The sequence below is a fragment of the Lagenorhynchus albirostris genome, chromosome 8 (assembly GCF_949774975.1).
Source record: "Lagenorhynchus albirostris chromosome 8, mLagAlb1.1, whole genome shotgun sequence".
Classification (NCBI taxonomy): domain Eukaryota; kingdom Metazoa; phylum Chordata; class Mammalia; order Artiodactyla; family Delphinidae; genus Lagenorhynchus; species Lagenorhynchus albirostris.
Window position 1 is genome coordinate 37028514 of NC_083102.1, and position 23464 is coordinate 37051977.

General features: G+C 39.7%; 1 protein-coding gene across 1 annotated transcript in view; it reads left to right on the top strand.

Moving 5' to 3' along the window:
* DOCK4 (dedicator of cytokinesis 4) overlaps nt 1–23464 on the top strand; it is a 486038-nt gene that overhangs the window by 359044 nt on the left and 103530 nt on the right. The window contains exons 23-25 of the mRNA XM_060156832.1: nt 3521–3713; nt 18188–18315; nt 20616–20750. Coding sequence (XP_060012815.1) covers nt 3521–3713; nt 18188–18315; nt 20616–20750 — 456 coding nt within the window. The remainder of the gene's footprint in view (nt 1–3520; nt 3714–18187; nt 18316–20615; nt 20751–23464) is intronic.

Here is a 23464-nt window from a genome sequence, read left to right on the forward strand (position 1 = left end):
TGTTACTTCTGCTTTTTCATTTCTAATTCTGTTGATTTGAGTCTTCTCACTTTTTTCTTCATGGGTCTGACTAATGGTTTAGCAATTTCGTTTATCTTCTCAAAGAACCAGCTTTAATTTTATTGATCTTTGCTCATGTTTCCTTCATTTCTTTTCCATTTATTTCTGATCTCATCTTTATGATGTCTTTCCTTCTGCTAACTTTGGGGTTTTTTGTTCTTCTTTTTCTAATTGCTTTAGGTGTAAGGTTAGGTTATTTATTTGAGATGTTTCTTGAGGTAGGATTGTATTACTATAAAATTCCCTCTTAGAACTGCTTTTGCCGCATCCCATATGTTTTGGGCTGTCGTGTTTTCATTGTCATTTGTTTCTAGGTATTTTTAAATTTCTTCTTTTGTTTCTTCAGTGATCTCTTGGTTATTTAGTAGTATATTGTTTAGCCTCCATCTGTTTGTATCCTCTACAGTTTTTTTTTCCTGTAATTGATATCTGGTCTCATAGCACTGTGATCAGAAAAGATACTTGATATGATTTCAATTTTCTTAAATTTACCAAGGCTTGATTTGTGACCCAAGCTATGATCTATCCTGGAGAATGTTCCATGAACACTTGAGAAGAAAGTGTATTCTGTTGTTTTTGGATGGAATGTCCTATATATATCAATTAAATCCATCTTGTTTAATGTATCATTTAAAGCTTGTGTTTCCTTCTTTATTTTCATTTTGGTTGATCTGTCCATTGGTGGAAGTGGGATGTTAAATTCCCGTACTATTATTGTGTTGCTTTCGATTTCCTCTTTTATGACTGTTAGCATTTGCCTTATGTATTGAGGTGGTCCTATGTTGGGTACATAAATATTTACAATTGTTATATCTTCTTCTTGGATTGATTCTATTTTAAAGTCGATTTTGTCTGATATGAGAATTGCTACTCCAGCTTTCTTTTGATTTCCATTTGCACGGAATATCTTTTTCCATCCCCTCACTTTCAGTCTGTATGTATCCCTAGGACTGAAGTGGGTATCTTATAGACAGCATATGTACAGGTCTTGTTTTTGTATCCATTCAGCCAGTAGATGTCTTTTTGTTGGAGTATTTAATCCATTTACACTTAATGTAATTATCGATATGTATGTTCCTATTACCATTTTCGTAATTGTTTTGGGTTTGTTATTATAGGTCTTTTCCTTCTCTTGTGTTTCCTGCCTAGAGAAGTTCCTTTAACATTTGCTGTAAAGCTGGTTTGGTGGTGCTGAATTCTCTTAGCTTTTGCTTGTCTGTAAAGATTTTAATTTCTCTGTCAAATCTGAATGAGATCCTTGCTGGGTAGAGTAATCTTTGTTGTAGGTTTTTCTCTTTCATCACTTTAAATATGCCCTGCCACTCCCTTCTGGCATGCAGAGTTTCTGCTGAAAGATCAGCTGTTAACATTATGGGGATTCCCTTGTGTGTTATTTGTTGTTTTTCCCTTGCTGCTTTCAATATTTTTTCTTTGTATTTAATTTTTGATAGTTTTATTAGTATGTGTCCTGGTGTGTTTCTCCTTGGATTTATCCTGTATGGGACTCTGTACTTCCTGGACTTGATTGACTATTTCCTTTCCCATATTAGGGAAGTTTTCAACTATAATCTCTTCAAATATTTTCTCAGTTCCTTTCTTTTTCTCTTCTTCTTCTGGAACCCCTATAATTCGAATGTTGGTATGTTTAATGTTGTCCCAGAGGTCTCTGAGACTGTCCTCAATTCTTTTCATTCTTTTTTCTTTATTCTGCTCTGTGGTAGTTTTTCCCAGTATTTAATCTTCCAGGTCACTTATCCATTCTTCTTCCTCAGTTTTTCTGCTATTGATTCCTTTTAGAGAATTTTTAATTTCATTTCCTTTGTTGTTTGTCATTGTTTGTTTGCTGTTTAATTCTTCCAGGTCCTTGTTAAACATTTCTTGTATTGTCTCCATTCTATTTCCTAGATTCTGGATTATCTTTACTATCATTACTCTGAATTCTTTTTTAGGTAGACTGCCTATTTCCTCTTCATTTGTTTGGTCTGGTGGGTTTTTATCTTGCTCCTTCATCTGCTGTGGTTTTCTCTGTCTTCTCATTTTGCTTAACTTACTGTGTTTGGGGTCTCCTTTTCACAGGCTTCAGGTTCATAGTTCCCGTTGTTTTTGGTGTCTGCCCTCAGTGGATAAGGTTGGTTCAATGGGTTGTGTAGGCTTCCTGGTGGAAGGGACTGGTGCCTTTGTTCTGGTGGATGAGGCTGGGTCTTGTCTTTCTGGTGGGCAGGACCGCATTCGGTGATGTGTTTTGGGGTGTCTGTGAACTTATGATTTTAGGCAGCCTCTCTGCTAATGGGTGGTGTTGCGTTCCTGTCTTGCTAGTTGTTTGGCATGGGCTGTCCAGCAGTGGTGCTTGCTGGTCGTTGAGTGGAGCTGGGTCTTAGCATTGAGACAGACATCTATGGGAGTGCTTTTGCCGATTGACATTATGTGGGGCTGGGAGATCTCTGGTGGTCCAATGTCCTGAACTCGGCTCTTCCACCTCAGAGCCTCAGGCCTGACACCCAGCCGGAGCACCAAGACCCTGTCAGCCACACAGCCAGGTTCGTGGGGAGTTTCTTGCCTTTTGGGAAGCCTGAGGTCTTCTGCCAGCATTCAGTAGGTGTTCTTTAGGAGTTGTTCCACATGTAAATGTATTTTTCATGTGCTTGTGGGGAGGAAAGTGATCTCCTTGTCTTACTCCTCTTCCATCTGGAAGGTCCTCTCCTAGCCCAGTTTTTAAAGTATGCCCCTCAGGGTTTTATGTTAGCATCTTTTTTTTTCCCCTAAAATATAATTATCAGGTTTCTTATATAAAGGATACAGACAGTTCTGGGTTTTCAGTATATCTTGAAGAAACCTAAGGAGTTGTTCTAATGATCTTGTTGTTTTGCAGGTGATGAAACTGAAACCTATGGGGTTAAAAAGATTTGTCCAAGGTCGCACAGTTTATTAGAAGCCAAACTAGTCCTACATATAATATAGGTCTTCTGATGCCTTCTGATGTCCTATGTATTTTTCTTTAATCATAAATTGAGTGCTTTAGAGAATTAATGTGTTTGGCTTCTTAAAAGTAAATGAGATTTAAATGAGCACTTCAGAAAGCTTCTCCAAAAAGAATGAAACATAAATAATTACAATCCAGGTCTTAGTTGAGCATTCTTTCCATTTGATCGTGCTGCATTCTGCTGATTCTCTGGGCATAATGTCCATCATCTTGCTAATGTCAGTAGTTTTACAGAATTTCCCAGTTTTTACTATGTTGTACCTTTGCATATTTTGAAAAGTTGCTCTATTTTGGTACACTTTTTTTTTTCTAAATTTTGCCTTTTAACCTTTTTAGTCTTTTTAGTTTCAGTACCAGAAACATTTTACATCCATTTTTCTAGCATTCAAAAATACTTGTCACGATCTTAAACTCACTGACATTTTATAGCTGATTTCTCAGGTCGTATCTGGGAATTGATTTAAATTTCATCTCTTTAAGGCTGTGTTTCTGAGCTCCTTCCCAGCTGTGTACTCGGAGCTGTTGAAGCTCTTTGATGTCCGGGAAGTGGCCAACTTGGTACAGGACACCCTGGGCAGTCTGCCGACCATCGTGCACGTGGATGACGCCCTGCAAGCTGTTAAACTGCAGTGCATCGGCAAAACCGTGGAAAGCCAGCTGTATACAAACCCAGGTAAGGTGCTGGGTCTCTTGGATGAAACAGTGTCTCTAGAAAGCCATTATTTACATTTTGTCGTTATAGGTCAGCAGAAGCAATTAAAAAAAGAAACTAAGAACTACTTTCTCAAAAGCATTGTTTATTTGGATGGTAGAATAAGTTTATTAAATAGTCAGATACAAAAGTATGGCTCTTCAAACTTTATTTCTAGAAGGAATGAAAACTCTAATGATTAAATTATTAATTCTAATCATAACAAGTTGTAGTATAGGGCATGCTTTTTTTCCTTGCTCTAGATTTTTTTTTTAACATTCAACAAAATTTAACATTTTTCTTTCAGAGATGCTTACAGGGACCTGCTATGATCTTTGTTTATTTGTCTCTCTTGTCCTTAAAAGTTTTCCATCAATTTGTGTTCTGAAACTGGGTGAAAGTTTCAGTGTATTGTCATTTTTTATTTTATCCTAATAGCTAGTGACTAATTTGATTTTGTCATAATATCTATTATTTATTGATTGATTTTGTCATAATATCTATTATTAAATCCCATTGCCTCTTGTTTCTTCTGGTTTTTTTTCTGAAAAAAATAATAAAATACCAGTCTCATTTTAAAGTTTAAGAAGTTTCTGTCATTATCACTGAATCAAAAACTTTTAGAAATTCTTCTGTGAATTATGTTTTCACATGAATGCAGATATGTGTGTATAGTGCAGTATTTTTGAAATGGTGTTTAAAATATATTTAATAAACCTTTTTTACATTATTTTATTGTAAAACATTTTAAACATACAAACAAGAATAGAGCATAATATGAGTAAATCTCAGCAATATCAGATATTTGCTCTAGGTCTTTTAAGAGATTTGTCATTATAGAAATATTCAGGCCCTCTTGTATATATTCGCTTCCTTCATAGAAGTTTCCACTATCAGAGATTCCATTTCTATTTTCTATGCCTTTATTCTGTAGCTATAAAAACATATTTTTTTAACCTCTTGAAAATATTTTCATCTTTTAGTCTTTATATGATGACATTATGTTGAATGTCATTAAGTAGAGTGCGTCTTTTTGACTAATATTACACTTTTATATTTATCCATGCTATTAGATATAGCTGTAGTTCTTTTTTACTCTTGTATAGTATTCCACTGAGTGTGTGTGTGTGTGTGTGTGTGTGTGTGTGTGTATAAAATGGTTAATTTATTTTTTCTCCTGTTGATAGACTGTTAGTATGTTTCTGATTTTTTTCCTGAAATTAACAATGCTTGAATCAACATGAGAGAAAGTTCAACCTTCTGATTTTTCCACATAAAAATACATCTCATCCTGGAAAAGAGATGTTTCTCATGGTAGTTTTCAAACTCTGTCCCTGAGAGCCCTAGAGGTTCTGCTTCAGTGGTTAGGGCTTCCTCCAGGGTTAAGAAAAGGTGGTGTGAAGTGCAAGGGTTAAGGTCCAGACCAGGCATCCCAATTTGACTAGACTTTCAATTTTTTTTTACCAAACTGAGAAGAGTTCATTCCCCTCTCAGAAGAATAGATGATTTTTACCATATTTCTCCCTCACAGGCCAGATAATTCTTTGTTAGGTTAAAATCTGACACCAAAAGAGCAACATGAAAACATGTTGAAAACGGTTTTCAAATATACGGAAATTATTTGGGGGGATTGTGTTCATTAATTACCCCTGCGAGATGTGTTCTGTCTGTGGGCTCAGTTTCTTATTGATTACTGATGCTCAGGAGGTGGTAGAGAAATCAGAACTTAGGAGAAACAAAAAGTAGCTGCTACAAGCCGGAAGAAAAGATACCAGCTCTCTGTGGGAGGTGATGAGATTATTTAGGGGGCCAGGATAGAGGGACTCAAGAGACCAAGGATGCGTGGACCCTGGAGAGTCTGTGCTTGTGATCTGGAGGAGAGACTCAGAGCCAGTGCTGGGCTTTAGTGATGGTGACACTGGTGTGGAGGAGGAGGGGGAGGTGGGGGAACCTACCTCTCATGATATGTGGGACAGTCACCATGGAGGATAATTATGGAGAAGCATAAACTTTTGGGAAGCAAAGCAGCTCCCGATCAATGGAACACTTAGAAGCATGTGCAGATGTTAGTAAGAGGGTCGACTTCTGTCAGTGCCCCAGGAAGATAGAATTAGCTTGCTGTTTAGTGACTCACTACTGAGGAAAATAGACTGTCGTCATGTATAAATGGCAGGGCGCATCTGGAAGGAGGCCATCTTCATGGAGAAAAACAGCAGGCATTTCTGAGAGCCTTCCAAGGCTCAAAGTACCTTCTATTTAAATCACGTGGGACCCAGCAATAGTGTTAGCAAACCTAGAAAGTACTTCTAGTGACTCTGAAATTCTAAGTCAGAAACTGTGGACTTGGGGGATAGATGGAGCACATCTGTGTAGTCCAGTTGAAAGATGAGATACTGGAGGCAAAGATATGCAGTGCAAATCATTGGCTCCGTAGACCGTGTCAAAGAACCAGGTAGGAGGTCTTGGCTGGTGGTTAAGAGGAGAGTGTGAACCCTACAAGGACCATGGCAAATCTCACAAAAATAAGCAGATTCTGTCTAATTGGAAGAAGAAGAGGGACAATATAAAACTGTAACTAAGGGCATTGTGTGGGTGCAGAGAACCATAGTAAGAGAGGCTCTGGTAGAGAACAACAGGTAAAGGGATTAAGTCTAATACATTTGACCTCTACTTAAAAAAAAAAAAAAGTACACACACTTCTTAAAACAAGGAAAGGAGTTTTTATAAAGGGAGTTTGGAATTTGGTTGCCCCAGTTTTGTCTTATTTCCCCCAAAATACCTATAACCAAATGACAGAGAATGGGTAAATATTACCTAGGAAGCATAACCAAAAAAAAGAGTAGCATCACCAAAATATGGTGAAATCAGACTCGTGTTTTACATATAGTTTTGGCCTCTTAGTTTCCTATTGATGCTACAACAACTACCACAAACTTAGTGGATTAATGTAACTCAAATTTCTTATGTTACATGTCTGTAGGGCAGAAGTCCAAAATGCTTCTCACTGGGCTAAAATCAGGGTGTCAACAGAGTGACGTTCCTTTGTATAGCGTCTAGAGGACAATTCGTTTTCTTGCCTTTTACAGCTTCTAGAGGCCACCTGCATTCCTTGGTTTGTGGCCCCCTCCTTCATCTTTAAGGCCAGCAGTGTAGCGTCTTCACATCTCCCTCTGACTCTGTCTAGCTGCTTTCACTTGTAAGGACCCCTATGTTTACATGGTGCCCACCTGGATAATCTCCCTATCTCTACATACTTAATTTAATCATTTCTGCAAAATCTCTTTCATCTAATGTATTCTTTTCACATAACATATTCACAGGTTCTGAGAATTAAGATGTAGATATCTTTGGGGGCAACCGTTTATTCTGCCTACTACATATGGGTAAAACAAACAGTTCAGAAGCAGTGTGATGGCGTAGAAGGTCAAAAACACTCAGAAGTCTATGAATTTTATTTACTTATTAAAAGTAAAATAAATGGAACACGAAGTGCTGCATTCATGTAAGTACACACATCTTGGCCAGATGGAAGTTACAAATGACACTTTTCTGATTAAAATTATAAATCTGAACAGGGCAAAATAAAGTAGGGATAAGTATGTTACAGGGTATCAACTGGCTATGTATTCAGCTGAAGACAAAGTACTTAATTCTTGACTGCCATAATGACAGTTCCATTTCTCAGAACATGGTGTATGGCAAAGATAATTGCTACTCTGAGCTGAATTCTGATTAGCAAAGATGAACTGGTTAGTGATAGAGAAGTGAGAAGAATCTGAGAAAGTGACCTCATTTTCTGGGGGTTCATATTAGCTAGAAAGGAATGTGGAGCACAATTGGCCCACACTTTAATAAATTTCAAAACATTTTGGAGAACAAAACTGTAGATGTTACAAGCCCCTAGGAAAGAGGGAAAGTTCTGAAAGTTGGCTTAGTACTAGAATCCTATATTAGGGTTCTGCAGAGAAGCAGACCCAATAGTGTATGTCTGTGTGCGTGTGTGTATGTGTGTGTAAGGAGATTTATTATAAGGCATTGCCCCATGTGCTTATGGAGGCTGAGAAGTGCCAAGGTCTGCAGTTGGCAAGCTGGAGACTCAAGAAAGCAGATGGTGTCGTTCCAGTCTGAGTCCCAAGGCCTGAAAACCAGGAGAGGTGATTGTATAAATTCCAGTCTAAATCTGAAAGCAGGAGAGGATGGACTTCTTAGCTGAATGACAGGCAGAGAGAGTAAACCCTCCCTTACTCCACCTTTTCTTGTATGCAGGGCTTCAGCGGATTAGATGAGGCCCACCCACATTGGGGAGGACAATCTGCTTTACTTTGTCTACCAAATCACATGTTATTCTCATCCAGAAACACTCACACAGACACACCCAAGATAATGTTTAACCAAATATCTGGGCTCTCATGGCACAGTCAAATTGACATATAAAAGTAACCATTACAAATCCCAAGGAGAAAAAAAGTGGAGGAGACACACAAAGGAAGCAGCATGGTTGCAGAATACCTCTAGTTGAGCTTAGATTAGAAATTAATACATACAGAATACAAGGTCAGCACCACAAAAGGGAATGAAAAAAGCGATAGGAAGGTTCAAGCCATCTTGAGTTAAGGGCCAAGGGGCAGCCTCAGGGCTGGAGGCATTCCACAGCCAGGCAGGACTGAGTCAACCCCTTTGAGCTGCACCCTCAAGGTGAGAGTCTAGGGCATCTGGCCAGACCTGAAAGACTTAGCTCAGATTTGGAATTTAAGCAGGTTGTTATTTGATGTCTAAATCATGTGGGGTCCAGTCAGACGTACTTAAGGTATAAAAGTTGAACAACTGACTTTTCCCTTTTTCCCCACAATTCTATTCTTCCTGTTTTTTTTTTTAACATCTTTATTGGAGTATAATTGCTTTACAATGGTATGTTAGTTTCAGCTTCACAACAAAATGAATCAGTTATATATATACATATATTCCCATATCTCTTCCCGCTTGCATCTCCCTCCCTCCCACCCTCCCTATCCCACCCCTCCAGGCAGTCACAAAGCACCAAGCTGATCTCCCTGTGCTATGCGGCTGCTTCCCACTAGCTAACTACCTTACTTTTGGTAGTGTATATATGTCCATGCCTCTTTATCGCTTTGTCACCGTTTACCCTTCCCCCTCCCCATAGCCTCAAGGTCTTCCTGTTTTTTGAAGGCCAGGAAAAGGTCTCAATGATGTTAGAGAAGACAGCTTTAGCAATGGCAAAAAGAGTAGATTTGAAGTATAGAGGTTGGGGCAGGGAAGTGTGGAGAGCGGGAGCAGAGGGATGGTTTGAGCAATGGGGGTGAGAGGGCAGGTGCTGAGTCTTCTCAGACAGCAAGGTCAGGCTCTGGGGGACCGTGGTTTTGCATCAGATTTGCACTGGGCTCCATTGCTTGTTACTTGAATTGTTCAGCAGAGGTCTGTAGTCATCGCTGAGCTATTTGCTTGCTAAGAAAAAGTCATATACATTTCTGCTTTGGGATAATTGAGCAGTTTATCAGGAAAACCTCAGCGCAGATAATAGAGGTGAGCATTAGTGCACTGAGTGTGTAATGACGAGAAACATGACAGTGGTACTTTCTTTTCCTACAAAATAAAGAATCAGATTTCTTAGGGTAGGGATTTCTTAAGAAAGCATCCAAAAGTCATTTTTTTTTTCCTTTTCACCAGAAACTCCTCAGTCCCTGTTAGCTCTTTTGTGGATTTGATACAAGGCTGCAATGAAAGTAAAGGAGCGAGGGAGGAAGGTGGACTATTAGACTATTTTTACAGTTTATTCTGGGAATGAATGCCTCCACCTCCCCATTCCACCTCCCATTTTAGGCCATAATATAAAGGAAGGATGTGTGATGGTTTATCTATTAATTTGACAACTTTAAGAGGGAAATATTACTACAGTTGACGGGTGCCTGGTAGCTTTTATTTCTTAGAACTGTAGTTAAAGCATAATTGAGTATTGACTTCTCTGGCACTGCAAGTGATTAAATTTCTTTCACTTTGGAAAATGCCATTTGCTTAAAGCTTTTCTATTAGCCAGAGCTTGCACTGTAGTAGATGTGCCTTATAGAGATGAGCAGAGCTGCATGAATAAGGGCTGCACTTTTTCCCTAGAAGTAGAATGATAATGCAGGACCCCTGGAAGAAGTGTAAAGACCTTAGTTTTTTTAATGTAGATTTCATGTTGGTTAGCCAATATAAAAATAGGGTTTTTTTGTTTTTTTTTTAAAAAATCCCCTGAGACCTCAAGAAAGCCTTTGTTAAAATATCCTTAGTGTTTTGCCCCCTCTAGTCTCAATTCCTTCATCCACTCCCTGCTCGCTGCCCTTATCTGTGTTTTCCCCCAGGTCCCCTTGCTCAAAGTGGAAAAACTTAGGAGCGAAGGCCTTTCTGGGTGGCCTCCACCATCAGGGAGCTCTGAAAGCACTTGCTGAGAGTTTCATAGTTTTCATAGTTGTTCAGTCTCTATTCTTGGCTTTTATTAAAGATTGGAGCACATAAAATTTTTAAGGTGTATATATTAGTTAAAACCATGTTAAAGTGCAGGTTCTTAAAGAAGTACTTAGAAAGGGGCTTGTTTGGAAAAGAATTTCCACATCTTTCCCTAGAAGAGAAAACGATAAAATTAGGAGTTTTAGGTAATGCGCCACTCTGAACATAGCACTTAAGGTGAAAAACATGCATCACCAAAATCGTAGCCAACCCTAAGTTTCATCTGTGGCGTTTGAAAATAAAGGTAAATGTACATATTTGGGGCTACTCACCATCCAATTTCAACTTTGTTCTCTGACCTTGTTTCTGATCTCTTCAATACTGATTGAATGAGCAAGCACGTTTCTGGAGAAAGGGGGGACCCCTATCTTTTCATTTCTTATCTTTCACTCAATCACATATGCACAGATTTCCGGGGGGTGGGGGAGTAGAGCCGGGATGTGTGTCTTGTTTCCAATGCCACAAGCAGCTGCCTTGGTTTGCGTTGAAGTATGGTGTTAGGAATAGCTGCTTTCTCCTGGGCGCCCAGGGCGAGTGCCAGCCCATGGAGTTGCTGCAAACTGGACTGTGATAATGTGATGTGCAACCTACTTATTTCCCATTTAAGCTGGGTTAAAACACGAACACAGAAATGTCAGGTCCATTTCAGTTGCCTGTCAGATCCAGTAGAACTCATGGTGTAGCTCATTCAACAAATGTTTATTGTGAGCAGACTCCATTCCAGGTATTAGGTTACAAGTAATGTAGCAAATTACAATACAGTCTATGTGGCAACGCTCTCCACCTAGAGACCTCAGAGTCGTTCCTGAAGCCCTCTTCTCCCTTTGCCCTTCGTCTCCACCTACCACCACCACTGCTCTTGGGCCTCCACAGCGTCTCGCATGCCCAGCCATTTCTCCCCTCCCCAGCTCCCACCTCTCCATACAGACTGCCACCTGCTCTGACCTGCCTCAGTGGTTTCTATACTTTTTGCCCATATCTCCTTTCTCCTGTCCATCTGTGTAGCCATAGTTCCCTTTCAGAAACTCATACCAGATGATGTCACTCCCACCCAGTTCCTTTATTCACATCCCAGTTGTTTTATTCTGTTTTGGGGGCACACTCCAGGCCTTGTGATCTGGCCCGGCCCACCTGCCTGGTCCCATCTCCATATTTCTTCACTCTGCTTGGAACCCACTTTCTCCTCTTCCTTTCTGAACCTAGTTGACCCCCATGCACCCTTCAGGGCTCAGTTGAACTCTCATTTCTCCAGAAATCTTCTATCTGTCTCACCCACCCCATTATTACTCTCATTCTTTGGCTTTTTACTTCTTGGATAACCTAACACATCTGTAATAACTAAAGAATTGGTGATTTAGTTGTTTAATGTCCGTCTCCTACCCTCATCCCAGAAGGAAAGCCTCAGAGAGCAGGGGCTATATTTATCTTGATGACAGTTTTATCTTAGCTTCTGTAACAGTGCCTGGTACATAATAGTTGCTTGGTAAACGTTTCGTGAATACTAGGTACTGGGTCATGGCTAGGGATCAGGATGGAGCAGCAATAGCTATTGAATAAATGATGTGCATTAAAGAAGGAAAGTTTTATTACAAAAGCAACTTTTGAGCTAAGGTTGAGCGTGAACATGACAACAGAACAGTGTTCAGTGCTGGAGTCCCAGACCAGGAGCAGAGCACAGTTGACAAAAGTAAAAAGTACACCTAAGGCCAGACCTCCTTGTGCTGGTAGCCCTGTGGCAGGCATTAAAAGAAATACGAGACTTCTAACCTCACTCCCAAAAGAGATCAAGAAATCACTAAGAGAAGACAGGCGAACACAGATAAAGGCACTTTCCCACTGATGGATACTTTGCATTCCTTAGGATTTTGCTTTAGGTGCGGGGTGTGGGAGGGGATTGAATCCACTGGGTAAGAACAACAGAGAGAGATCATCCTTAGCCCTGTATTTTGTTTTCTTCTGTGATCCTGACTTTGTCTGCATGGCATGTAGCCCCTAAGTCATCTGTGATCCTTTCCATTCTGAATGTTGTCTGTCCTCTAATGTCTGAAGGGCTTGTTTGCAGGTTCTGTTGCTGTAACATTGGCAGTTCAATTCCTGGTGGCTTTGATGACAAAGACCTAACCCAGCTCTGATTTCAGGGCTTCCTGTGCGGCTGGTGCTTCCCTGCAGCCAGCAGCTCTGCTACATGCAAAGCTGTGCCCCAGCTGGACCTCTTGTCCACCTGGTTTACCATCTCCCCGTCCTGAGGCTGCCACAGAGCAGCTGCTTAGGTGTCCTTGCTGATGTCCAGCCCACACTGGGACAGTTTGTGGAGAGTGGCCAGCAACCCTGCATGCCACCACAGGACTCACAGACCTCACTCCCGTGGGGACAGATGGCTACAGGGATTGTTGTCTAAAGCTTTGTTGATAGAGGAGGCAAAGATGATGACTTTCCTCGAAATCAACCACAAGGAGGAAATTCATCAGCATTTTTTAGCTGCTTCTCCTCCTTCCTAGCCCCACACCCACTGGAAATTGCTATCAGGAGCTGGCTTTATCCACTCAAGTGTGTACAGGCAAAACAGAAAGTGAGACACAATACAGTGAGCTTTATATGAGATACATAATATGAATGTTTTGACCCTTTCAAGGATAAGAGCTGTATAACGGATACTGTTGTTAAATGTTTAGGAAGTTAGTGTTTGTTCAACTATGGGTTTCCTTTTTTCTTTTTTTAATTAATTAATTAATTTTGGGGGGCTGTATTGGGTCTTCGTTGCTGCACTCGGGCTTTCTCTAGTTGCAGCGAGCCGGGGCTACTCTTCAATGTAGTGTGCTGGCTTCTCATTGCGGTGGCTTCTCTTGTTGTGGAGCACGGGCTCTAGGAACACAGGCTCAGTAGTTGTGGCTCGCGGGCTGTAGAGCACAGGCTCAGTAGTTGTGGCACACGGGCTTAGGCACTCCATGGCATGTGGGATCTTCCCAGACCAGGACTCAAACCCGTGTCCCCTGCATTGGCAGGCGGATTCTTAACCACTGCTCCACCAGGGAATTCCCTTCTTTTTCCTTTGAGCCTTCTTGATGAATCCAGGTATTTTCTTTTAAAGGTAAGCGTTAGCATTTTAACCAGTCAGCTTGTTTGGCATTTACCCATCCATTCTATCCTGTGCATTGGCTGATACTGCCCTACTAATGGAGAAGCAGCAAATCTACACACCACACATGAATTATTTGTCTACCTTACTTACTTTTTTGGCAGTAGAGATTTTCTTAACAGTTGGCTGCAAATTGAATTTTTAGACATCAAATCCCACTGGCTGCAAGAACATATCAGATAAGCTTTATCTTCCTTTCTAATTAAGCATCACTAGACAGTGACTCCTGTCATTTAAGCTTTCAGTTTCCTTTTCTTGGTTCTTTTTCTCAAGTAATTGATTTGTAAATAAGTATTTAAGTTCCCCGGTCACGCTTCCTGTTGAAAGGAAGCCTGCAATGAATTATTTTACAAGTTTGGGTTTTAATACTCCGTGTTCGTTTTCTTAAAGTGAAGTGTGCCTGTGCCTTATGTGGTTTGTTTTGATGGTGAACCTAAGGCCATACCTCCTTGTGCTGGTAGCCTGGTGGCAGGTGTTAGAAGAAATATGAGACTTCTAACCTCACTCCTAAAAGAAATAAAGAAGACAGTAAGAGAAGTCAGGCAAACGCTGCTGAAGGCCCTTTCCGAATCGTGAACACTTTGTTTGCATTTCTTACGATTTTCATTAGGATACAGGGTCATATACTTTTTCACCTATGGATATACCTTATTTTATTGTCTAGGAATCCAGTGCATGGTTAAACTGAGTGGGTGAAATTGGCCATGCTTGTCTTATTTTTGATCTTAAGGAGAAAGCATTCATCCAATCTTCTACTATTATTATGTTAGCTAATGGCAGGCATTTCATTAATGCCCTTTATCAATTTGAGAAAATTACCTTCTATTCTTATCTTCCTGACAGCTTTTATCATTAATGGATGCTGAATTTTGCATTTTTCCTACATCTACTGCTAATATGGTAAATTACATTGATTGATTGACTTTCAAATGTTAAATCAATTTGCATTTCCAGGATAAATCCTGTTTAATCATTGTGTGTGTGTGTGTGTGTGTGTGTGTTATGTTAAAATTTTATAAGGATTTTTGCATCTGTGTTGATGAGAAATGTCAAATCTGTAGTTTTGTCTTGTAATGTCTTTGGCTAATTTCGGCATAGATAGTGCTGGCCTCATAAAATGAGTTAGTTGTATCCCCTGTTTATTCTATTTTCTGGGAGGATTTGTGCAGACTTGATACTCTTTCTTCCAATAACTGCATCATAGAATTCACAGAAGCCACCTGAGTCTAGAATTCTCCTTGTAGGCTCTTAACAGCAAGTTCAGTTTCTTTAATAGGTATAGAGTTATTTAGATTATCCACTTTTCCTTGAATGAGTGAAGTGGAATTATAATTTATTGCAGACTCTTTATAAGACACATGGTTTTTTATAAACCAAAATTAATCCATTTGAATTGTTGCACAGATGACATCTTTTAGAAAATCAAGCAGAGCAGGACAGGGGCTGGGGCATTTGTAAGTACACATCTCGTAAATAATATGCCCATTATTGGCCCCCGGTAGGCACTAATTTTGTGCTCATGACATCATGTTGAAAAATAAACCTTCAGGACAATAAGCGTATTCACTGTTACTTTTTCAAAAGATTGAAATATATACTGCATAAGTCAATTTTTAGATTACTGCTACCTTACTATTTCAAATACTAATGCCAAGTTAGAGATCGAGATAAGACTTCCATTTAAGGGAGGATTGACACATGTGTTTATTATTCACAGACTGACTCACTGAAACTTATTTGTAGCCCCCGAATCAGTACTGTGGCACTTTTATGTTCATTCACGGGCATGCACAGAGTAGTGAGCACTTTGAGTTCCAGGATGCACACATTCCCAGCTGAGGTCGAGCAAGGCGATGCTCTGCTTCCGTTTCCACTCACGTGGGGATGAGCAGAGGGCAGAGGCAGCAGAGGGCAGGAAGCTCCAGCTCTGGGGCCAGTTTAATTCCCAACGCTTATCCCTGTTAGTGGGGCTCCCTCAGGCAGGTCACTTCACACTTCTGAACCTCGTTTTCTCTTTTGTAAAATAAAGAAAATAGAATCTACCTTGATGAGTTGATTTTAGGATTTCAGATTGTAATCTCTGTGAGGTATACACAAGTACCTATATATTTCTCCTAGGAGCAATGATTCCCTTTTCGCCATTTCACTGTTCCCAGTGACTTTAGGAATGAACTACCATGCGTAAGAGGAAATCAACTCTATGTATCTTTCTTCCCTGATGAAAGTGAATATGAATATGAGCTTTAGATGTTAAACAAACCTTGCTTTTAAGATAAACCTCATCTGGTCCTGAAGTAATACTTATTTTATATATTGCTGGCATTGATTTGCTAAACTTTTGAATTGTGGTTTCATATCTATGGTCAGTAAAGGAATTTTTAAAAAATATGGAATCTCACAAGTTCAGGAGAGTGGGAGAGGAGATGGCAACACATAAGAGATATCAACAGTTTTACAAAGTCTGACAGCAGACAAGAGAAGGCTGAAACACAGACAGGTTTATGGAGTTGGAGCAGAGCCAAGGAACAAACTAGTTTATAGCACAGAATTGCAGAAAACTCAGGATGGTATCAGAAAGGATCAGGAATTGAAAATATGAGGTATCTCTGAAGATTAAGGGTGCTAGAAATTTTTTAAATCTTTAGAAGGAATATTTAGTACCCCATCCACCCTACCTCAATCCCTCCTCTATTTTAGCAAAAAATGGAAAGTTTACTCTCTAGAGTAAGTCAATGAGACATGCCTGGATTCAGAAGAATCAGACAATGCTAAATTTGGGGGTTGAGGCTCCACACTGTAAGCAGATTAAACAGAGGGACCCCTACCAGCCACTTCCCCACCAGCCACTTACCGTCTTGATTCCACATTACCCAGAAAATGATGGGTTCATGCTCCCCAGAGAGGAGATTAGCAGATTTCTCTCTGGAGAAACTGACCAGCCCAAGAGCAGACATCTCAGATTCTGAAATTTGGGGGTCCCCTGATGATGGGGTCCCCCATCTGCATGTCTCGCCTCCTTGTGGTGAAGCCTCATCAGTCCACAAGCTTACCTAGGCACACAGGTATTTTTTATTTTTCCCAGTTAGCATTTCAGTACCTCCCTTGAAAAGATGAAGGGACAATAAAAGATCACCAAATACTGGAGAAAAACCTCTAATGTGAAAGGCAGAGGCCAAAAGGAAGAAACAAACAAACAAAAAGAACTTGAAAGACAAAGATAATTAAGGGAGAAAAAAAATCAAAAAGTTGTCTCTGATTTCCCCAGAGAGAGAAGATAGTGTATCCATGAAACAAGAATGGGAAGCTATAAAGAGATCATTCAGAGAAATAAAGACGAATGGTTGCATAATGAAAATGCAACACCTCTTGTTTGAAAGTTATTAAGAATTTCATGATGGCTGCAGCAGAACATTACACCAAGTGTCGACTGAAAAACAAAAAAACAAACAAACAAACAAACAAAAAAACGCACAACCCCAGAGCTGTGAGTTAAGTTTTATTTGGAGCAAAATGAGGACCATAGCCCAGGAGACAGCCTCCCAGATAGCTCTGAGGAACTGCTCTGAAGGTAGCAGGGGAGGTCAGTATATATGTGATTTTGGCGGGCGAAGGGGGATATGTGCAGTCAAGCACACGTTTTGGTAGGAGGTGGCTGCTAAGCACATGTCTCTGTTAATGATTTTAGTGCTTTTCTAGATATGAGAAGATGTAAGAAATTGGGCTCATAAAATCTTGTGAAAAATATCTAACTATCTGAAGGCCTGTTCTGCCAGTTTTTCCCAGAGCACAGAGTGCTTCATTCCTGATTTCCACCCTGAACTCCTTTCAGGGTGCGTTGAGGGTCAGCGACTGCAGTGGCTAGTGGCTTCATCCTTGTAGAGGCAGATGGCGAGAAACAATTTTTCATCCACACAAGCACAGGGCCTTTGTGGGCACAGGGATCTGTGTGACTGCACGGGTTGTATGGCCACAACACTGGACTTGGAAATGAGAAGGACACTTGGAGATTAAATATATGATAGTGTAAATAAGAAAATTGAATAGAGGGGTTGGAAGGTAAAGTAAGGAAATTGCCCAGAATTTTAGACAAAAGATGAAAAAAATATTCAAGAAAAGTAGAAGACAGCTGAAGAGATTCATGACGTGAATGTAGTCAGAGTTCCAGACAGAGGACAGAAGAAATAGCGGGAAAGAAATAATCCTAGAAATAATTCAAGGCAAGTTCCCAGCTCTGAAGGACATGGGTTTATAGAGTTAAAGAGTCAAGGCAAGTCATATAGTCATGAAAGTTTGAATTACCAAGAATAATTTCCTGAAAGCTTTCAGAGAGAGAGAAACAAAAATACAACAAAAATCTGATCTTGGACAAAGGGTTGGAAGTCACCATAACAGCAAACGCAAAGTGTTCATTTAGCCAGAAATTGTAACAGCTCTTTTGAGAGGCTGGGAGAAGAAAAGGGGGTGAAAAAACTAAATTCTCATCTACCATATTAGGAAGTCAGTCGATGATCCGTCTCAATGAAAAATTTGGAAATAGCAAGAGAAGTGTGCCGTTTAGGTATTGGGAAGTAAGAAAAAACAAAAAACCCGAAAAAACACCTATTTCAATAAAAGAGTCAAAGGTCTCGCAAGTGCAGGAATCATGGGTTGGGGAAGAGACTACTGTTTTTCAATATCAACCTTGTAGAGCTAGTACCTTTCTAACTACATGTATTAATAATTTAGCAATTAAAATTAGATTAAAGAGTAGATAAGGATTTGCACGAGGTTTGCACGGGACTCTTCCTTGTGACACTAATGCTTCTTCTCCTTCCAGATTCCCGGTATATTCTCTTACCTGTCGTGTTACATCACCTCCACATGCACTTGCAAGAACAGAAGGACCTGATCATGTGCGCTCGGATCCTTAGCAACGTATTTTGTCTCATCAAGAAAAATAGCTCAGTAAGTAAATACAGGTTAAAAGATGTAGTTCCCATCAAATGGCTTCTGGAAATAAAATTTTAAAAGTCTTCAGATAAACCACACCAAAGAGTCATCCTTTGAGACTCTCACTTTTATTTCCAGCTGCTTTGGACTTTTTACTTTTCTTCTAAAGGAATGTTTTTTTAACCTTGTGGCATCGCTGTAACCCCAAATAACCTGGGTTTCCTAAACTTGTATTTCAAGAAAGAACTGAATACCCAATGAGAAAAATTAGAAATCTCAAAGCCTCCCACATGTGTCTTTAATCTTGATGAATGCTCTGTGGCGAGAATAAATTATTGCTTGCAAAGACAGCCTGTTTGGGCCCATTATGTGAAAGATTGCATGATGATGGTCCAAGCTTGGCCGTGAGCCTTGGGCCCAGCCCCCTGGAGATAGAGAAAGCAAAGGAGAGCCTCAGGAGCCTGGGGGTATCTTGCACCACAACTGTTACTCACCTGACAGTAATCACTCAATTGTTATGGCAGTAATCATTCAATTGTTATGGCTTTAGGAATTCCTGTCGTGTTCCTGATTCTGGAGGCAATACAATTGCACTAGACAATGCAATGTCAATAGAGAAAAACCACATGCTTGATTATAAACAGGGACAACTCGGAGTATGCATGTTCATGGCTCAGGGGTCTGATGTGAAGTCAACATATGAAGTATGCCCTATTCAGTTCTGTCAATCTGCATCTGTTCACTAAGGAACCTCATCTGTAACAAGATTTACAAAGCAGGGTTTGGCAGTGAGTGCTAAGATTCATTTCTCTGTCTCCCTTTTACTGCTATGCTACAGTTTCCCCATTTTTGTTCCTCTGACTTATGACCTTCTGAAGAGCTCAGCAGTCAGCTAACATGGACTTCCAGTGGAGGTGGTGGAGATAGGGCCCCAGTGCTGTGGGAACAGAGTTGGCCCTTGAGAGAAAAAGGCCAGAAGCTCTGTGTCTAAAAGTGTAGCACGATAGCACAGGGAACTCTACTTAATACACTGTGGTGAACTAAATGGGAAGGAAATCTAAAAAAGAGGGGATATATGTATAACTGATTCGTTTTGCTATACAGTAGAAACTAACACAACATTGTAAAGCAACTATACTCCAATAAAAATTAATTGAAAAAAATAAATAAAAGTATGGTATAAGACACCTGCATGGGAAGGACCATTGCTTTTTACACACCCAATTGAATAAAGCATAGCTACGCTGGGCCTAGTTAGAATGTTTTTGCTAACTCTTAACTGCTGAGAGTTAAAAGTAAGTTCAAAAGTTCACTGCAGAAAACTGAAAACATCAGGTGATAGTAGAGGTGATTTTTTTTTTTTTCTCCCATTGTTAAAGTTGCAGTCAATTTTTGTACTTATCTGATAAGGAATTCAGAGCAGAAACTCTGCTCTGGGGGAAAATCCTTAGTAGTTTTCTTACAAGTGTAAGAAAGTTTATCATAAAATCCTAGCCAAAAAGCTCTTTTAAACTCATACTTTCTAAAAGTTTTCTTTGCAAAGGCAATCTCCTTGGTACAAAGTATTTATAATCATAGTGCTTCGTCTGGTGCAGGTATAATAACTCAAATCCACTACATACAGTCAGTGCAGAGCAATTTGCATTTCTCACTCAAGTCCTGGGGGCTTAGATAGTACTAATTTTGCTTTGGGGAAGCAGTCCCACCATGACCAATGACATTAAGTCCAGTCTGTAACTAACTATTCACCCAGACTGAATGCTGTTTGCTAACCTTTACATGTAGGGATTTTAAAAAATCATTTTTATAGAAATAGTCATTTGCACTTAAAATAGAGTTTTGGAAAATGACCTGTGCAACTCCAGTAATGAGAAGAGTAAATGTAAGCACAAACTGAAATCAAAAAATTATGGACTCTTAAAACCAAGAGGGACGTTTAGTGAAGAATCAGGCCCAGAAAGGCAAACTGACTTGCACAGGGACACACACCATGTTAGTGACATAGCTGGTGTTCTGAATTAGTCTGGGGTGCTTTCCAGAACATCACTCAGGTGTATCTTGTATCTCAGGTACCCACTGCACAGTGGAGTTGCATGCTCTTGGATAAGCTGTTAACATCTCCGTGCCCTTTGTTATCTATAAACAAAGGTCATTCACTTAGGTGAGTTAGGAGAGGTCCAGGTCTGTCAAGCTCTCGAGTTCTCTGACTCTTTGATTCTATATTTGGAAATGTGCTTTTTCCCCTTTTCCAGTAAAGAGAGGTTAATATATACTTTAAGCCACAATTTCCTGAACACATTATTTTTTTTCTTAAGGAAAAATCTGTGCTGGAGGAAATAGATGTGATAGTGGCCAGCCTGCTGGACATCCTGCTGAGGACCATATTGGAGATCACCAGTCGACCACAGCCATCCGGCTCCACCATGCGTCTCCAGTTCCAGGATGTCACGGTAAGGCCGTAAAGCAAATGGCACACCAAACAGCATAGTTGTGCTTGTTAAAGTCTCAGTTGCTTTGAGGCTGGGTTGCTGTTTATAAACAGCATATAAGATATTTTTAATATAAGATATTTTTAATTACAGAAAGGCCAAATTGGCACAGTTTATTTTCACTTTGCCCAATTTAAGTTAACCTGGTTCTAAATCCCCAGTCTTCTTGATAACTTTTCATTCTTTCTTTTCATCTATCAAATTGCTTGGGGAAGTGAGAATAGTGAAATAGAGCAATAGCAGCTGGAGGTCCTGAGTTCTGATTCTGAATTTTTCACTATGACTAGTAAGAATCTTAATTTGGGGTAGGGTGAGGGGGGCTCAGTTTCCTCAGCTATGAATTGAGAAAGTTTGACTTGGTAACTTCTAAGATGTCTTCAAGCTCCACTATTATGAATCTAATATAACGTGATTTATAAGAAATATTAAGACATAATTTATGTGATAGTTCATTTGTGTATATATTTATACGTGTGTGTGGAGAGCGCGAGAGAGAGATACGTAGATGGATGGATTGGTACATAAATTGATTTCCATTTAAAACTCACATTCAATTGATCAAACTTTTTTTTTTTAGGTCTGATTAAGAACATTCTTCCAAATACCATTTGCAAAAATGGCAGTAGATGCTATAGTTTTCACATATAGATTATTTACAAAAATGTCAGCATTTTGCCATTATTTTTACAAATTGTGCATTAGAGAACCCCTGTCTTAAGAATGTTTGCCTAGCCCCTGATGAAAATAATTTTTGTTTTTACTTAAAAAAATAAAAAGTCCACCCTGGCTCTCCTGCCAGAGTTGAATGCTTAAGGATGGCCATCTTGCATTGAATTTTATTTTCTCTGCTTTCAGAGCTAAGATTTACCTGATTCCTCCTGCCAAGCCCTGGGTTTGGGAAGTAAAGTTAAATTCTTTCTTTTAACAAACTAAGGTTAAAGAGAGTATGAAAAAACTTCCTAATATGTGTAATAGCTGTACTGCCTCATTAAAAGAAAAGAAGAGCAAGCAGTTAATTTCTCATGGTCTGATGGAATTTCATGTGTAAAATGCTGCCTACCTCATAGGGTTGGCTTTGTGTATTTAGCTATTATTTGGTTCATAGTAAATGCTCAAAATGTCGTTTTTTCCTGAAAACCACTGGAGTTCATTATGGGTTTGAAAGTTTGGGGGGTTTTGTTTTGAATTTTTTTGTTCTGTCTTTTCATGTTTTTCTGAACTTTTTATTTTGCAATAATTGTAGAGTCACGTGCAGTTGCAAAAAATAACATAGATATTCCACGTGCCTTTTCTCCAGTCTCCCCAGTGGTAACCTCTTATCGAACTATAGAACAGTATCACAACTAGGCTATTGACATTAATCAAGATGCAGAATATTTCCATCACCCCAGGAATCCCCCATCTTGCCCTTTTACAGCCAAACTCACTTCCCTCCCATCTTCACCTCCTTCTTAAGCCTGACAACCACAAAATCTATTCTCCATTTCTATAGTTTTGTTATTTTAAGAATGTTGTATTTGAGTCACTTCACTGTACGGCAGAGATTGGCACAACAATGTAAATCAACTCTACTTCGATTAAAAAAATTAATTAAAAAAATATTGTACGTGGGCTTCCCTGGTGGCTCAGTGGTTGAGAATCTGCCTGCTAATGCAGGGGACACGGGTTCGAGCCCTGGTCTGGGAGGATCCCGCATGCCGCAGAGCGACTAGGCCCGTGAGCCACAACTACTGAGCCTGCGCATCTGGAGCCTGTGCTCCGCAACAAGAGAGGCCGTGATAGTGAGAGGCCCGTGCACCGCGATGAAGAGTGGCCCCCGTTTGCCACAACTAGAGAAAGCCCTCACACAGAAACGAAGACCCAACACAGCAAAAATAAATTAATTAATTAATAAAACTCCTACCCCCAACATCTTCTTTAAAAAAAAAAAAATGTTGTACAAATAGAATCATACAGTATATAACCTTTTGTGATTAGCTTTTTTTTTTTTTTTAAGTCAGCATAATCCTCTAGAGATTCATCCAGGTCATTGTGTGTGTGTATCTATATATAATTTGTTCCTTTTCCTTAGTCAGTAGTTTTCATGGTATGGATGTACCACAGTGTGTTTAACTATCCCCGTTGAAGGCCATCTTGGTTGTTTCCAGAATTTGGCTGTTACTAACAAAGCTACTATAAACATTTGTGTGCAAGTTTTTATCTAACCATAAATCTTCATTTCTCCAGGTTAAATACTCCCAAGAGTATGACTGCTGAATTGTATGGTTGTTGCATATTTAGTTTTGTAATAAATGGCCTAACTGTTTTCCCTAGTGGGTGTATCACTTTACATTCTCATATACACAGTGTATGATGAATGATCCAATTTCTCAACACCATAGTCAGCACTTGGTGTTTTCACTTTGAAGAGTGGAGAGGGGATGGGGGCGTTCTGATAGGTAGGTAGTGACATCTTATCATGATTTTGATTTGCATTTCCCTAATGGCTGATGATGCTGAACATCTTTCACATATTTGCCATCTATATATCCCCTTCAGTGGGATGTCTTTTTATGTCATTTTCCCATCTTCTGATTGGATTGCTTTTTACTCTTGAGTTTTGAGAGTTCTTTATATATTCTAGATCCTTGTCCTTCATTGAATATGTGGTTTACAAATATTTTCTCCCACTCTGT